Source organism: Gopherus evgoodei, chromosome 12 (assembly GCF_007399415.2).
Source record: "Gopherus evgoodei ecotype Sinaloan lineage chromosome 12, rGopEvg1_v1.p, whole genome shotgun sequence".
Lineage (NCBI taxonomy): Eukaryota > Metazoa > Chordata > Testudines > Testudinidae > Gopherus > Gopherus evgoodei.
This window is the reverse complement of record NC_044333.1, coordinates 43,750,071-43,767,464: the sequence shown is the minus strand read 5'-3', so window position 1 is coordinate 43,767,464 and position 17,394 is coordinate 43,750,071. Positions and strand designations below refer to the sequence as shown.

The following is a 17,394-nucleotide window of genomic DNA, read 5'->3' as shown; positions in this document are numbered from 1 at the left end:
AACCATGTTGACTCTTCCTCAACAAATTATGTTCATCAATATGTCTGACAATATTGTTCTTTATTATAGTTTCAACCAATTTGCCTGGTACTGAAGTCAGGTTTACAGGCCTGTAATTGCAGGGATCACCTCTGTAGCCCTTTTTAAAAACTGGCATCACATTAACTATCGTCCAGTCATCTGGTATAGAAACTGATTTAAATGATAGGTTACAGACTACAGTTGTTAGTTCTGCACATTCACATTTGAATTCTTTCAGAACTCTTGGGTGAATATCATCTTGTCCTGGTGACTTATTGCTGTTTAATTTATCAATTTGTTCCAAAACCTCCTCTAATGATACCTCAATCTGGGACAGTTCCTCAGCTCTGTCACCTAAAAAGAATGGCTCAGGTTTGGGAATCTCCCTCACATCCTCAGCTGTGAAGACCAATGCAAAGAATTCATTTAGTTTCTCTGCAAATGGCTTTATCGTCCTTGAGTGCTCCTTCAGCACCTCAATCGTCCAGTGGCCCCACTGGCTGTTTAGCAGGCTTCCTGCTTCAGATGTACTTAAAAAAAAATTGCTATTACTTCGAGTATTTGGCTAACTGTTCCTCAAATTCTTTTTTGGCCTTCCTAATTGTATTTTTACACTTCATTTGCCAGTGTTTATGCTCCTTTCTATTTTCCTCAATAGGATTTAACTTCCACTTTTTAAAGGGTGCCTTTTTGCCTCTCATTGCTTCTTTTACTTTGTTGTTTAGCCAAGATGCCTCTTTTTTGATTCTCTATGTTTTTTAATTTGGGGTATACATTTAAGTTGAGCCTCTATTATGGCGTCTTTAAAAAGTTTCCATGCAGCTTGCAGAGATTTCACTTTTGGCGCTGTACCCTTTAATTTCTGTTGAACTAACCTCCTCACCTTTGTGTAGTGCCCCTTTCTGAAATTAAATGCTACAGTGTTTGGCCGCTGTGGTGTTTTTCCTGCCACAGGGATATTAAATTTAATATTATGTAGAGGATTGCGGGAGGGGAAACAGCTCAAGTCTTCCCTCTTTGGGAACCAGCTCTAAAGGCACAATGAAGTAATCACAAAAGAGATTTAATTCCAGACGTGTGTATGTGAAATATCTGATTGTTAAAATTCATCTTGAGAAATAGCTGGTGAGCTCCAGTGTCATGTAAACACAAACTGGCTTCATGCAAAGCTCTATTCAGTAACATAACCAGGCTGAAGCTCTCACCAGATCTAGTGAATGGAAGAAACCTTGACACCAGCATATCCATTTCATTTTGAGGAAAGACAATACAGATTCTGCTTTCCTTTTCTAATTGGTATGTCAGCAAAGCAAGACATGTAGGTAGGCTTGGAAGGAAGCAGTTCTGCCCTTCACCTTCTCTGGCACCTTTTCCATGTTAGTCTCTTTTTTTGGCTACCCCCTCCAGCTCCAAGTCCCCCAAACCTCAAGCTGATGATGCCAGGAACGTGATCACATCTGGGGACTGAGCGAGGGGAACTGCAGTCCAAGTCAAACCCTGGCCTTCACAAGACCACTCATTTTCTCCTTGTATGACTTTTCTCTCTGCACGCTAATAACTTCCTATCCTGGGATGCTAAAGTCTTGAACTCCTATCAAAGAGGATTCCACTGCTAGGCAGTACATTTCTTAAGCAGTTCCCTGAGCCTGACACAAAGCAGGAGCACTCTTCACTTGCCATCTGCAGGCCAAAGAGTGGAGAACACCACCTTCATAGAGCCAGCATTTTGCAATGTAACTCACAGTTCTCTAAAGAGCAGAGTGGTCAAAGCTTTGCCTATTACTGACCCTGAGAGTCTCCTGTGGAAATCTCCCCTCCCAGCTTATTGGCCCCACCATTTTCCTGTGGCAACCACAGGGACATAAGAATTGCCACACCAGCTCAGACCCAAGATTCATTTAGTCCATTACCCTCTGTCAGATCGTGACCAGAACCACATGCTTCAGAGGAAGGTGGAAGAATTCCACAATAAGCAGTAACCTTCCTCCCATCAGCACCCAGTGGCAGCCTCCCCGATCAGCGCCTCCCACTCGCCAGTGGCCCTGCCAATTAGCATCTCCCCCTCCCTCCCAGCACACCCCACCTGTGCCTCAGCTGTGGCATTCAGGAAGCACTGAGGGTGGGGGTAGGGGAGGGAGAGGAGCGAGGGCAGGGCACACTTGGGGGAGGGAGTGGAATGGGGCAGGAAGACGTGGGCCCAAGGTGGGGCCTTGGGGAAAGGGGTGGAGTGGGGGCATGGTCTGCGGCAAAGCAGGAGGTCGAGCATGCACACGCACAGTAGAGAGTCGTCTCCTTTGCTTCCTCCTACATAGATCCTATCCTGGTTTCTTATAGTTAGAAATTGGCTTAAGTGCTGAACCACAAGGTTAATAGGTTTTAACATCAGAATGGACCATAAAGATCATTTAGTCTGACTTCCTGAATATTACAGGCCAGAGAATTTCACCTAGTTACTGCTGCATTGAGCCCAATAAAGCTTAATATCCCTTTCAAAATTTCTCATTAATTATAACTCTGGATATTCTTGATACCTATACAGATATCCAACCCCTTTTTGAATCTTGTTAAGTTCTCAGCTTGAATGAATTCCCTTGGCAATCAATTTCACAGTTTAACCAAAGCGTTTGGTTACATGCAGTAGCAATATTAGGAGGGTATGAATGGGACAAGATGTAAATAAACTTGTTCTGATACAATGGCTACAACTGCTTGATACATCCCTCTATCCTGGAAGAGGAAATGAACTACCCAGCTACAGGATGGATAATTTTATGTTTACTAGAACAGTCTGACCTCACTCCTGCAGCCTCCAACTTGTCTATCATCATCAAGGGATTCTGGAATTTGGTTCTGCTTGAACATATTTACTGTAGCAGCCACATGGTGTGTTTGCAAATTTGATCAAGGATGAATTTATGCCAGAGACACGAAGCAGCCTCAAGGGTTCCACCAATATGCCTGGGTTTTAGAAATGTAGTTATGCCAGGAAAGCCTCTGCAAGCATTAGAAGCCTAGGCGGAGCTACAAACAACAGGAAGCTTTATGGCATGAAGATGATTTTGTCACAATGATTAACCAACAACTCCAACCAGAAGTGTTCTGTAGAACAAGAAGCTCCCCCTTCCTTTCTCTCTGACACACCACACCCCCATCCAGCCCACAGTTAACCAGTGGAACTCTCTGCCACAAGACAGAAGCCAAGACTTTAGGATAATTAAAAAATGAATTAGACATGTATATGGTTAATAAAATAGTCTCTCAGTCACATTAGCTAGAACAAAAGCGTAACAGTATTTCTGTTTCAGAGCACAAACCACCCACTGCCCGCCTCGGTTTATGACGAAACTTCCTATATAAGCAGATCAGTGCCTATTTGTTGATTATGGGGTTTCATATCCCTTCCACTAGCACTTGCCAGCATCAGAGAAAATATTGGGCTAGATGGACTACTGGTCTGATCCAGTCTGGAAATTCCCACGTTTCCTTTCCACAGAACACAGCAATCATCATACCCAGTTACCAGACAGTACCGCAGGCTGGACACTGTCATGAAATTCAGGACATTTTTATACAAGCCTTGATTAAGGATGGACAGATTACAATTAGAATGTATACCAGTAACATGGGCAGAACAAACTTGCCCAGATTCAGAAGAAGACAAACCCAGACAGACTCCAAAAGCTACTAAATCATCCTTAACAGAAGACAACAGGAACTGGAGCTAAGTTCCAGCCAATCCTACCTGTCCAAAATGCGCAGGATAACCCAACATGTGCATGTACAGTAGTTTTGCCACATTCCGGCAGCGGTATGTATTATCCTCTTCTCTGAAGGAGGACCGGATGGCAGCACATTCTTTCTGAATCATTTCACGCTCTTCTGCTTGGGTTCGTGCTGTCCGGATGGTCCGGATCAGCTCCCGCAGTCTGATGGGGGCTGGCATCCTCTGGGAGAGGGGAGAAAAAGAAATGCACGTGTAAAACCTCCACAACAAAAGGAAACTTCATAGCCTTCTCAGCTTTCGGTATGGAAGAGCGTTTTCCTCCTTGCCCTATGGATTATGGAGGGTTCGGCTCCTAGCTGGAGAAGCACAAGCTCTTGCCCGCAGATCCCCCCCCCCAGGAGAGTCACTGCACAGGGAGCATGGGTGCAGTGCACGAAGCCCCATGGCCCCCCTGCTGGCTGCTTCTGGGGCTCAGCATGGTGTCGGAACAGGTAGGGACTGGTCTGCCTTAGCTGGGCAGCAACGCCGACAGGACTTTTAAAGGCCAGGTCAGTGGTGCTGACCAGAGCCGCCGCAACCCAGTCCCTTCCATTCCACGACCCAGTTCTGAGTCGAGACCCACAATTTGAAAATCACTGCTCCAGGGACCACACACACTGAGCATCCAAAGCTCCCAATTAATTCAGTTGCAGTTGTGAGTACTCAGACCATCAGAGCCCAGCTGATTCAAGCTGGGCACCCAGAAGATGAGGAACACCCAGATACCTGCTAAAACACTGCTTTCAGTAACATGCCCAGTATCACATAGCATGTCTACACTAGAGCTAGTGATAGAACTCAGTTCTCCTGGGTGGTATTTCAACTGCTTTAAATGTAAAACCATCCTCTCTCTTCCTGCAGTCCCTTGCTTCAACTGGTTGATTCTGGAGCATCTTCCAGTCCACCGCGATCTCTGGCCACTAAAAGTACGAATGCGCAGCGGGGCTGAGACAGGCAGCGTACCTGCCCTGGCCTCACTCCCAGAAGCGGCTGCCTGCTGGCACATGTCTGTGGCCCCTGGTGGCAGGGGGAGGCAGCTCCATGTGCTGCCCCCGCCCCAGCACTGTCCCCACAGCTCCCTGGCCAATGGGAGCTGCAGGGGCGGCGCTTGCAGGTGCAGGCAGCAGAGACCCATCGCCCCCATCCCCTCAGGGGGTCCAGAGACATGCCAACAGCCAGCCACTTCTGGGGGCGGCGTGGGGCCATGGCAAGCAAGCAGCCTGCCTCAGCCCCGCCGACTGGGAGCTGCTGTGGTAAGCGCCTCCCTCCCAGAGCCCACACCCCTCATCCCCTCCCACATCCCAATCCTCGCCCCAGCCTAGATCCCCATCCTGCACATCCCTCACCCCCTCCTGCAGCCAAACTCCCTCCTAGAGCTTGCACCCTTCACTCCTGCTCCCCAACCCCGTCCCAGGCTCAGCCAATGCAGACCCCACAGTTGAGAATGTTACACTGATATGACAATCCCTGAAGGATTTTGGATCTTTAAACCACAAATTACACTAATAAAAAGTAAAACTCATGAAATGTCCAGTGGATTCTATGAGATTAGGTGTAGTGTAACCATATGACCCCTGCACCCAAACTCCCTCCCACAGCTTGCAGCCCTCACTACCGCACCCCAGCCCCCTGCACCAGGCTCAGCATGGCACCCACCCACACACATTCCAAACCCCTCAGCCCTAGCCCAGAGCCTGCACCCCCTTCCATACCCCAACCCCTTGCCCCAGCCCAGTGAAAATGGGGGGGGGAAGCAAGCGACAGAGGAAGGGGGGAATGGAGTGAGCAGGGAGGGGCCTCGGGGAAGGAGAGAGGTATATCCCGAGTTGATCTTAAATTCAAAAAGTTATCTTGTGCATAAAAAGACTGGAGACCATTGCTGTAGACACTACCTACGCCAACAGGAGAGGTTTGCCCCTCTGCATAGGTAATCCACCTTCCCACGAGGCTGTAGCTACGTCAATCTACCACTGTCTACCTAATTCTTCTGTTGACCTACCATGGTCTACATCAGGGGTTAGGTCAGCATAACTACATGTCTCGGAGGTGTGGATTTTTCACACTCCTGACAGACATAGCTATGCCAATGTAAATTTTCAGTGTCGACCAGCCCTAAAATGCATACGTACAACGGGGCTGAATTAAAGTTTCAAAGGCAACCTTCATAACATTAACACTTTAAGTATAGTTTGTTAATGCTGTTATAAACATAACAGTCACACTAAGAGGCAATGGACAAAATCTAAAGATTACTTTCTGGTTTGTTGTGGTTATGATGCGAGCAGGAAAGCTACTGTTAAAAAAGCTAGCAATCCAAGAATGGCTAGATAGTCTTTAGACAGATTTTGGATAAGCTATGAAGATACTTCTCATTTGTGTTCAGTTATGAAATACAGCAACAATCTTCAAACGGATGTCATCTGACATTTACTATGTCCTGGGCGGGATTTGTGATTATATCACACTCTCCAAACTCCCTGCCCCAAAAAAGCAGAATCACAGAATTGTCAAAGGAGGGCATTCTGAAGGGCACTTCAGTTATAAACAAAGCTACTATTTATTTATCCATGAGACTTTGACTATGTCAACACAGCCAACGCGCTTTAAGGTGGTTGTGTAGTTGCGGCTCCAGCACTGGGAGAGAGCTCTCCTAGCACTGTAGCACTATCTATATTGCCACTTTACAGTGCTGAAACTTGCATCGCTCGGGGGGTGTTTTTTCACACCCCTGAGCGAAAAAAGTTTCAGTACTGTAAGTGGCAGTGTAGACAAGGCCTTGGTCTTTGCACTGCAACTCCATATCTTTTAACTAATAGTAAATTTATTAAATTCATTTTTAGACATCTTTTGCTTAATTCACAAATTAAACAAGCCCACAGAAAAGCCAAATGTTCTGTACACATTTCTTCTCCACTCATCTTCTCTCCTACTGCCTTCCTCCTGATCTCCAAAAACAAGCCATTTTAAACATTTATTCCTTATGGCATCTGAAACTTTTCTGTGGATTTTGTATTTTCCTAGAACTCCTCAACTAGGAACTCCTGTGTAACAGTTTGGATTACAATATAGCGAGGGCTATTCTTGCTACAGAACTACTCTACATTCAGCTCTCCTTCTGTCCAGCGTCTTCTCTTCAGAGGCAGTTGTACTCTTTCTAGCCTTGTACAAATGGAACCATATGTTGGAAACCTTAACTCATTTCTAAAGATTCATGTTATTCAAGCAGGAGTAGGGGATGGATTTTATAAGATAGAGAACTAGAACATGAGAATACAATCAACAAGAGCTATCACAGGACAGACTGGCTACCATGTGCCCACACAAGAGCATCAGAAATTTTACCTGTAACATGCTCTCAATAATTCCTGATGATTTTCATCCACTTGTCTCCAAAGCCATTCAAGTACAACAATGACAGGCAGACAAGGGGTAAAATAGTTAAAACAATATGGTGCAAACTTTTCTGTTCTACACTGTTAGACCAACTGTATAATCTTGTGATTGTTACCCTGGTTCTAACTCTCTTCTCCATCCTACTGTTACCATCACCCACTACCGTATCTTGTTTCAAGCTAGGCTGTAAACTTGTCAGGGCAAGGAGTGTGTCAGATTTGATGCATAGCAAATCTGAGCCCTGATCCTGACTGAGACCTTCCGGTGCTACTTGAACATAAAGCAAGACACTGTGATTCTGCCCAGTTCCGAAATACAAAATAAATCCAGATAAGATTATTTCAAATTCAATACCACACAACAATACTGTGTAAATGAGCAAGAAACAGCATGCAAGAGAGACTAAGGACACCAAAAAAAAAATGGAGCAAGAAGTCTACTCATTATGATGAGGTTAAAATTATCTCACTGTTAATGGTCCTTACGTTTTCTTTCACTCCATTTCCCACATCACCTGCCTTAGCTGGTGTGTCAGGATGGTCCAGTGATCAGGCACTAGCCCAGGACTTGGGAAACTCGGGGTCTGTGGCAGGGTAGGGAATTGAACCCAATGTGTGTCCTCAGGCAAATCACTTTGTCTCTCTTTCCCTCTGCTCCCCTCTGTATCTAGCACTGGTGCAACGCTGCTCGAATCCTGTGTCCAGTTCTGGTGCCCGCAATTCAAGGATGTTGATAAATTAATTGTAGAGGGTTCAGAGAAGAGCCACAAGAATGAGCAAATGATCAGAAAATCCTTAATAATGGGCCCTTCAGTCTAGCAGAGGAAGGTCTAACACAATCCAATGGCTGGAAATTGAAGCTAGACAAACAGACTGGAAATAAGGCATAAATCTATAATGGTGAGAGTAATTATCCAGTGGATCAATTTACTGAGGGTAGTGGTAGATTCTCCATCACTGACCATTTTAAAATCAAGATTGGATTTTTTCTCAGATATCTGCCCTAGGAATTATTGTGGGGCAGTTCTCTGGCCTACGTTACACAGGAGGTCAGAGTGGATGATCACAACGATCCCTTCTGGCCTTGGAATCTATAGAATGGAGATAATAGCACTTTCCTATGTCACAGGAGTGTCATGAGGAAAAATACATTAAAGGCTGCCCTACAGTGATGGGGATCTGTAAAATACCACACTTACCACCTGTAGTGCCCACAGGCCAAGCTGGGCCTAGCTTTCCTTAAAGGGCCAGCCAGCCTGTGCCAGGGCCATGTAAATACCAGAGAAAGATTAGAAAGTGTACATTCTCCCCCAACCCCCATTTCTCCTGTAGTGTATCATATCTGGTGCATCATATCTAGTGATTAAGAAGTGTACCTGACTAGACTGAGGACTAAGGCTACCCATCAAAGTGAAAGCCCAGTGCTGACATATCCCTGCAATTTTCCTCTCTTATGACTTCTGCCAGGAATGACATTTCCACTTATTGTACCTCAGCCTCCTGCACCATTTGTGCGTTCATCAGACCTGAGTGATGGGGCGTGACACACACTTTCATATAAAATGTGCATTCTTGCAAAATTAGTAGATTTAAGCCTGAATTAATAATTTTTTAATTACATGTAAAAATTAGGATTATGGAAAATACGGGAACATTGGAATCTCTGTTCTAGCTGTAGTGCTTTCCTATACAGCAACAAGGTGAAACTAACATGATTCTTCAAACCTACAGACATCTCTCTACTCCTACAAAGATCAATACTCCCCACAGCACACCCTTCAAAATCCATGGGACCTACACATGCTTATCATGTGGAGTTCCTCACTCCATGCACTAAATGCCCCAACAACTATGTGGTGGAAACCAATCACTACACACTCAAATGAACTCACACAGAAAAAATAATAAAAGACAAACACTACATCACCCGTGAGTGAATACTTTTCACAAAATGATCACTCCATATCTGACCTTAGTCCTCATCTTCAAAGGAAATCTGGATGACACCTTCAAAAGATGAGTTTGGGAGCTTAAATTCATAACTTGGCACTAAAAATCATGGACTTGGTCACTGGATTTATGGTTCCCACTAACCCTCCTTTGTCCTACAACTGCAGAGGTGTTAACTGCCTGCTTCATCCTGAACATCTCTTGCGACCTGTTAACTTCTTATGCTTAACAATTTACACCAGGGGTTGGCAACTTTTCAGAAGTGGTGTGCCGAGTCTTCATTTATTCACTCTTAATTTAAGGTTTTGCGTGCCGGTAATATATTTTAATGTTTTTTAGAAGGTCTCTCTCTCTACATCTATATATTATATAACTAAACTATTGCCGCTCAGGGGTTCCATCCACAAGCTCCTGCCAGCCGGGATCCCAGCTGCCAGACCCGTTCACCCCACTGCCGGTCTGGGGTCCCAGACCTGCCCACATACAGTGGGTACCTACATTCTCCCTGGTTCTGGCCAGTTCTCTTCCTCTCTCTGCACTGAGCTGAGGGTGGGAGTGGACTGAGCACAGGGCTGGGGGTGAAGGGTCTGGCCAGGAGCTAGAATGCGAGAGGGGGCTCAGGGTTGGGGCAGGAAGCTTGGGTGTGGGGCACTTACCTGGGCAGCTCCCATTTGGTGCGAGGAGTGCAGGTGGGAATGTGGGGGGGGTGGGGGTGGAGAAGATCCTGTTTGGTGCTTAGGGTGGGGGTGTGGATGGGGGGGTGAAGGAGTCAAGCAGAGGGCTGGGTATGTAGGGGAGTGCCAGAGTCAAGGCTGGGGGCGTGGGGGGAGGGGTGAAGGAGTCAAGCAGAGGGCTGGGTGTGTATGAGGGGGTACAGGGCTCAGGCCACAGGCCTGGGGGGTGTGCAGGGCTGTGGGGCTCAGGGCAGAGGGCTGGGAGGTGTGTGAGGGGGGTCAGTGCAGAGGGCTTGAGGAGATATGCCCGTATTCCAAGGCCCTGCCCCCGCTTCTTCTGTCTCCAACGGGAGTAGCAAGCATGCTGACTCTGCTCCTTCCCGACCCCCTCCCTCACAAGAGCCATCAGCTGATCAGCCAGAGAGGCGGAGGAGGGGCAGAAACCCAGCACACTGCGGGAAGAGGCAGCACCAAGCTTCTGCCCCCTGCCCCCGTGAGAGTGGGGGAGAAGAGGGCGGAGAAGAGTGGGCCGGGCCAGCAGAACTTTTAATGGCACGCTGCTGCCTGCCAGGACTCCAGTAGGTAGCAGCATGCCATTAAAAAAAAAAATCAGCTCGCATGCCGTCTTTGGCACAAGTGCCATAGGTTGCCGACCCCTGATCTACACCAACCTTCTATATAGCTGTGACATGCTGAGTACCTTTCCCAGACCTGAAGAGCTCTGTATAAGCTTGAAAGTGTCTCTTTCACTAACAGAAGTTGGTGCACTAAAACATTACTTCTCACACCTCTCTAACATGATTCTTGTCAGTTTCACCATTGCACAAAGCACTAAAGTTGTCTGCAGACTTCAGAATCAAAAACAGAATTGATTCATATTCATTTTGCATATGGGAGGCTCTTTACAGCCATAAATGGTAGCACTTTTTTTTTTTAAATGAAAGCTTAGAGTCTGCAAAAGTTGATGGTTTAGTTCCTTCTTCTCTCCACCACCATTCACCAAAGGATGTTTCCTATGCCCTGTTGGCAAGTGGATTTTGCAAACACTGGAAGTGGATTCCCCAATGTTAACTCGCCATAGTTCACCCCTCCTCCAATCCTTGTCCTCTTCACTCCTACTGCGCTTAGTCATGAGTCACCACCAGGGTAGAGCCCATACCTCCACCGGATGTTCAGAGGGAAGGATTTGCACTTAATAATGACGCTCATGCAACCTGAACAAGTCCTGCCAACATTCTCAAGAATTTAACAGTAGACTCCCAAACAGAAAGCTTCTTGTACTAAATATCTTACACTTATATAGTGCCTTCCAACCCCAGAGATCCCACAATGCTTTAACAAGATTAATTGGTCATAAAAGAAAGCAGCTGCTGTTTAACAGCACAAAGCAATGCTACCCAACAACTTATGGCAGAAAGTCAGACTTGGTCTATAAGGCAGCTTATGTTGACCTAAGGATAGACAGGGGAAAAAGGGAGGTGGTGTTGCCTTATATAGTAAAAATCTACACACTTGGACTGAGGTGGAGATGGACAGACGAAAGTGTGAGAGTCTCTGGGTCAGGCTAAAAGGGGTAAAAAACAAGGGTGACGTCATGATAGGTGTCTACTACAGGCCACCTAACCAGGTGGAAGAGGCTTTTTTTAAACAACTAACAGAGGGCTTGTCTACATCACAAAGTTGCAGCGCTGGTGAGGGGGTTACAGCGCTGCAACTTAGGAGGTGTACACATCTGCAGGGCATCACCAGCGCTGCAACTCCGTTTGCAGCGCTGGCCGTACTCCCGTTTTGTCTCGGGTGTAGAGGATCCAGCGCTGGATCAAGTGTAGACACTTACCAGCGCTTTTCTTGACCTCCGTGGAATAAGCAGGTATCCCAGCATACCTGAGGAAGCCTCTCTAGTAATCAAGCAGGTCTCCTTCCCCGGTTTGCTCTCGCGTTCCCCGAAGCCCCCTTGAAGCCGCCCAACAGCGCTGCAGTGTGGCCACATCTAACACCACTTGCAGCGCTGGTTGCTGTAAGTGTGGCCACTCTGCAGCGCTGGCCCTATACAGCTGTACTAATACAGCTGTAACAACCAGCGCTGCAAAATTGTAGATGTAGACATACCCAAAATCATCCAAAGCCCAAGATTTGGTGGTGATGGGGGACTTCAACTATCCAGATATATGTTGGGAAAATAACACAGCAGGGCACAGACTATCCAATAAGTTCTTGGACTGCATTGCAGACAACTTTTTATTTCAGAAGGTTGAAAAAGCTACTGGAGGGAAGCTGCTCTAGACTTGATTTTAACAAACAGGGAGGAACTCATTGAAAATTTGAAAGTAGAAGGCAGCTTGGGTGGAAGTGATCATGAAATCATAGAGTTTGCAATTCAAAGGGAGTACAGCAAAATACAGACAATGGATTTCAGGAAGGCGGATTTTGGTAAGCTCAGAGAGCTGATAGGTAAGGCCCCATGGGAATCAAGACTCAGGGGAAAAACAACTGAGAAGAGTTGGCAGTTTTCCAAAGGGATGCTATTAAGGGTCCAAAAGCAAGTTATTCCGCTGGGTAGGAAAGAGAGAAAATGTGGCAAAAGACCACCTTGGCTTAACCACAAGATCTTGCATGATCTAAAAAATAAAAAGGAGTCATAAAAAAAATGAATAGGAGTACTTGTGGCACCTTAGAGACTAACAAATTTATTTCAGCATAAGCTTTCGTGGGCTACAGCTCACTTCTTTGGATGCATAGAATGGAACATACAGACAGAAGCCATGTACATTTGCCAAACCGGACAGTCACTACGCAAAAGAATAAATGGACACATATCTGACATCAGGAATCATAACATTCAAAAACCAGTGGGAGAACACTAACCACTCAGTGACAGACTTGAAGGTGGCAATTTTGCAACAAAAAACTTCAAAAACAGACTCCAAAGAGAGACTGCTGAACTCAAATTAATATGCAAACTAGATACAATTAACTTAGGTTTAAACAGAGACTGGGAATGGTTGGGTCATCACTCTAATTGAATCTATTTCCCCATGTTAAGTTCTCCTCACACCTTCTATGGGTCATTTCAATTATCTCTTCAAAGGTTTTTTTTCCCCCTGCTGACGACAGTTGATCTCAATTGATTGGCCTCTTAGAGTTGGTATGGGTACTTCCACCTTTTCATGTTCTCGGTATGTATAAATATCTTCCATCTGTATGTTCCATTCTATGCATCCAAAGAAGTGAGCTGTAGCCCACGAAAGCTTATGCTGAAATAAATTTGTTAGTCTCTAAGGTGCCACAAGTACTCCTGTTTTTTTTGCGGATAAAGACTAACACGGCTGCTACTCTGAATCCTGTCATAAAAAATGGAAACTAGGACAGATTACAAAGGATAAATATAAGCAAACAACACAGGAATGCAGGGGCAAGATTAGAAAAGCAAAGGCACAAAATGAGCTCAAACTAGCTACCGGAATAAAGGGAAACAAGAAGACTTTTTATCAATACATTAGAAGCAAGAGGAAGACCAAGGACAGGGTAGGTCCACTGCTCAGTGAGGAGGGAGAAACAGTAACAGGAAACTTGGAAATGGCAGAGATGCTTAATGACTTCTTTGTTTCGGACTTCTCTGAGAAGTCTGAAGGAATGCCTAACAGTGAATGCTAATGGGAAGGGGGTAGGTTTAGAAGATAAAATAAAAAAAGAACAAGTTAAAAATCACTTAGAAAAGTTAGATGCCTGCAAGTCACCAGGGCCTGATGAAATGCATCCTAGAATACTCAAGGAACTAATAGGAGGTGGTATCTGAGCCTCTAGCTATTATCTTTGGAAAATCATGGGAGACTGGAGAGATTTCAGAAGACTGGAAAAGGGCAAATATAGTGCCCATCTATAAAAAGGGAAATAAAAACAACCCAGGAAACTGCAGACCAGTTAGTTTAATTTCTTTGCCAGGGAAGATAATGGAGCAAGTAATTAAGGAAATCATCTGAAAACACTTGGAAGGTGGTACGGTGATAGGGAATAGCCAGAATGAATTTGTAAAGAACAAATCGTGTCAAACCAATCTGATAGCTTTCTTTGATAGGATAACGAGTCTTGTGGACAAAGAAGTGGCAGATGTGGTATACCTAGACTTTAGTAAGGCATCTGATATGGTCTCACATGATATTCTTATTGATAAACTAGGCAAATACAATTTAGATGGGGCTACTATAAGGTGGGTGCATAATTGGCTGGATAACTGTACTCAGAGTAGTTATTAATGGCTCCCAATCCTGCTGGAAAGGTGTAACAAGTGGGGTTCCGCAGGGGTCTGTTCTGGGACCAGCTCTGTTCAATATCTTCATCAACGACATATATTGGCATAGAAAATACGCTTATTAAGTTTGCAGATGATACCAAACTGGGAAGGATTGCAACTGCTCTGGAGGACAGGGTCATAATTCAAAATGATCTGGACAAACTGGAGAAAGGGTCTGAGGTAAACAGGATGAAGTTTAACAAAGACAAATGCAAAGTGCTCCACTTAGGAAAGAACAATCAGCTTCACACATACAGAATGAGAAGAGACTGTCTAGGAAGGCGTACGGCAGAAAGGGATCTAGGGGTTATAGTGGACCACAAACTAAATATGAGTCAACAGTGTGATGCTGTTGCAAAAAAAAGCAAACGTGATTCTGGGATGCATTAACAGGAGTGTTGTGAGCAAGACAAGAGAATTCATTCTTCCACTCTACTCTGCACTGGTTAGGCCTCAACTGGAGTATTGTGTCCAGTTCTGGACACAGCATTTCAAGAAAGATGTGGAGAAATTGGAGAGGGTCCAGAGAAGAGCAACAAGAATGATTAAAGGTCTTGAGAACATGACCTATGAAGGAAGGCTGAAAGAAATGGGTTTCTTTAGTTTGGAAAAGAAAAGACTGAGAGGGGACATGATAGCAGTTTTCAGGTATTTAAAAGGGTGTCATAAGGAGGAGGGAGAAAACTTGTTCACCTTAGACTCTAAAGGATAGAGCAACAAGCAAGGGGCTTAAACTGCAGCAAGGGAGGTTTAGGTTAGACATTAGGAAAAAGTTCCTAACTGTCAGTGTGGTTAAACACTGGAATAAATTGCCTAGGGAGGTTGTGGAATCTCCATCTCTGGAGATATTTAAGAGTAGGTTAGATAAATGTCTATCAGGGATGGTCTAAGACAGTATTTGGTCCTGCCATGAGGGCAGGGGACTGGACTCAATGACCTCACTAGGACTGGAAGGGACCTTGAATCTATGAAACTATGTCAGTGTCCACATTACAGTCTTGCTCCTGCCAATGTAAGTGCTCTATTACACCAACATAACACCACCTCCCTGAGAGGCGTAGGGTGGGAGTTCTCAACCTTTTCCTTTCTGAGGCCTGTGCCACAACAACTGTTTTTCTGCATACAAAAGCCAGGGCCAGAGTTAGGGGGTAGCAAGCAGGGCATTTACCTGCGGTCCCACAGCACAGCAGTCCGTGCAAAGCTAAGTTACTCAGGCTTCAGCTTCAGCCCCAGCCCTGGGTGGCAGGGTTCAGGGCCCCAGGCTTCACTACTGCGTGGCGCAGTTTTGGCTTTCTGCCCTGGCCCCAGAGAGTCTAACCCTAGCCCTGCTTGCCAGACCCCCTAAAGCCTGCTGGCAGCCCCCCAAAGGGGCCCTGGGCCTCTGGTTGAGAACCGCTGGCATAGGGCTTATGTCGATGTAGTTAGGACAATGCAGTGTCAGTGCAGAAACTGCAGGTTACTTACATCCGCTGTTGGCTGTAATTTTTGTCAATTTCATCGTTATGCTAGAGTGACTACTGCAGTGGATGTAAGTCAACCTAACACAGACTTAAAATTGTAATGTAGATATTCCTTAAAATACTTCACCTAAAACCGCAAAGAAAACAGAGACAAAATGAATTGATGCAATCTGGAATTTGCCTAGATCAACTGTGTTAAGACCACGACACCTGCAAAAAGTGCCATAAGTGTCTTTAATAATCAGTGCATTCAGAATCTCAATTTCACATCTCATCTAAAAGATTGGTACTCCAACCCCATAGGGTCCCCACTAGTTCAGTGCTGACCGAGAAAAAGCCGACAATGAATTACCAACACCACTTTCAGTAGAACCCTAAAGGTACAGCTATGCAGCAAAAAAAGACCCTCAGCAGCGAGACTTAGACTTGCAGGGCTCATGCTATGGGATTAAAAATAGCACTGTAGATGTACAGGCTCCGACTGGAGCCTGGGCTTTGAAACCGAGCGAAGCGGGAGGGTCTCAGAGCCCAGGCTAGTCCAAATGTTTTTTAGCATTGCAGCAGTACACCCAATTCAGTTCACTAGGGCTGTGAAACACGCTGTCATGGGGTTTTTGTGCTGTTAGATGTACAGCAAGTTTCCTTGGATGGCTTCCAACCAAGGACTGACTATGCATAGCTTATGAGACTCTTAAATAGCTCACAATATGAAGCAGTACGTCTGCAGACTAAGAATGTGCATTTTGAGAGCACTTGTAAAGGCAAAGAAAAGGCAGAGCAGGAATTTTTTTAAGGTGTATTCCTAGAGAGCAGCAGACCCATCAATTTCAAGTAGCAAACACCACCTTGCAAGTCAGTTACCTGTCATCTATATAGGACTTTATTTATTCAAGCAGGTATATTTCTGCAGATTAGTTTGTTTATAGGTACAATTAAATACTAAGGCGAAGAGGAAAAGTATCCAGAGAAGGTAAAACTGAACTGGCTGTTCTTTTGATGCTCCTTCTTGGAAGAAATATACCTAAGTCTTCCCCATACCTGCCATTATGCTTGAGTCAGAAAAAGAGGAGTAAAGTTTGACTATTTCCAGTTTCTTCACTTTTCTGGCATCCCTAGCACCCTCTTGGATCGCAAAGAAACATAGGTAGCCATTAAGATCTTCCTTGCCCAACCTGATCATGTCACTCTCACGCTTACAAGTGGATCGTGATGGGATACCAAGTCCCCACTACATAAAACCACAAGGAGCAACAGATGAGGCACAAGGATGAGGCAACCTCTGTCCCCAGGAGCAAAGTGATCAGGGTGGGGGGTAATTGCTCCCTAAAAAATTGTCTGGCCAATGTCTGATCACTTACTCTAAGACAGAAAGGCTCATTAAATGTATGTCTACAGTCACTGAGAGACTGCATTGGACTAGAAAACATGAAATAAACTTTGTAAGCTTGACTTAGCTCTTAGGGTGGAGGACACTTGCGCTTAAAAACATATTAGCTGGCTGTGGTTAACACTAGCAGAGATCTTAGGGTTAACCACAACCAGCTAACATCATTTTAATGTGACCATCCTTGCCACATTATGGACTAAGTCTTCTTGGTTATACAAGGCACTTTCCCAATACAGACAAGCCCTCAGTATTTTTCTGCTCATGGCTGTTTGCCCATTGATTAGCTTGCAGCCTTTACCCATAGCTGATATTTTATTAATTTTTCACAAACTTCTTTACAAAATTTTATAATAGTCTTAATTATATTTATTTCAAAATAATTAGTCCCATTTCTAAATGTTCTGTGACTGTTCTGTTTAACCCAATTTCATCTTTGGGGATTTTAATTCTCTCATT

At 45.1% G+C, this 17,394-nt stretch overlaps 1 protein-coding gene across 3 annotated transcripts in view; it reads right to left on the bottom strand.

The window, feature by feature from the left end:
• Positions 1-17,394, bottom strand: part of AP1G1 (adaptor related protein complex 1 subunit gamma 1) — a 106,537-nt gene that overhangs the window by 76,078 nt on the left and 13,065 nt on the right. For all 3 annotated transcript variants that reach the window (XM_030582273.1, XM_030582271.1, XM_030582272.1), the window contains exon 2: positions 3,764-3,967. In XM_030582273.1, coding sequence (XP_030438133.1) covers positions 3,764-3,964 — 201 coding nt within the window. In that variant the 5' untranslated portion in view covers positions 3,965-3,967. The remainder of the gene's footprint in view (positions 1-3,763; positions 3,968-17,394) is intronic.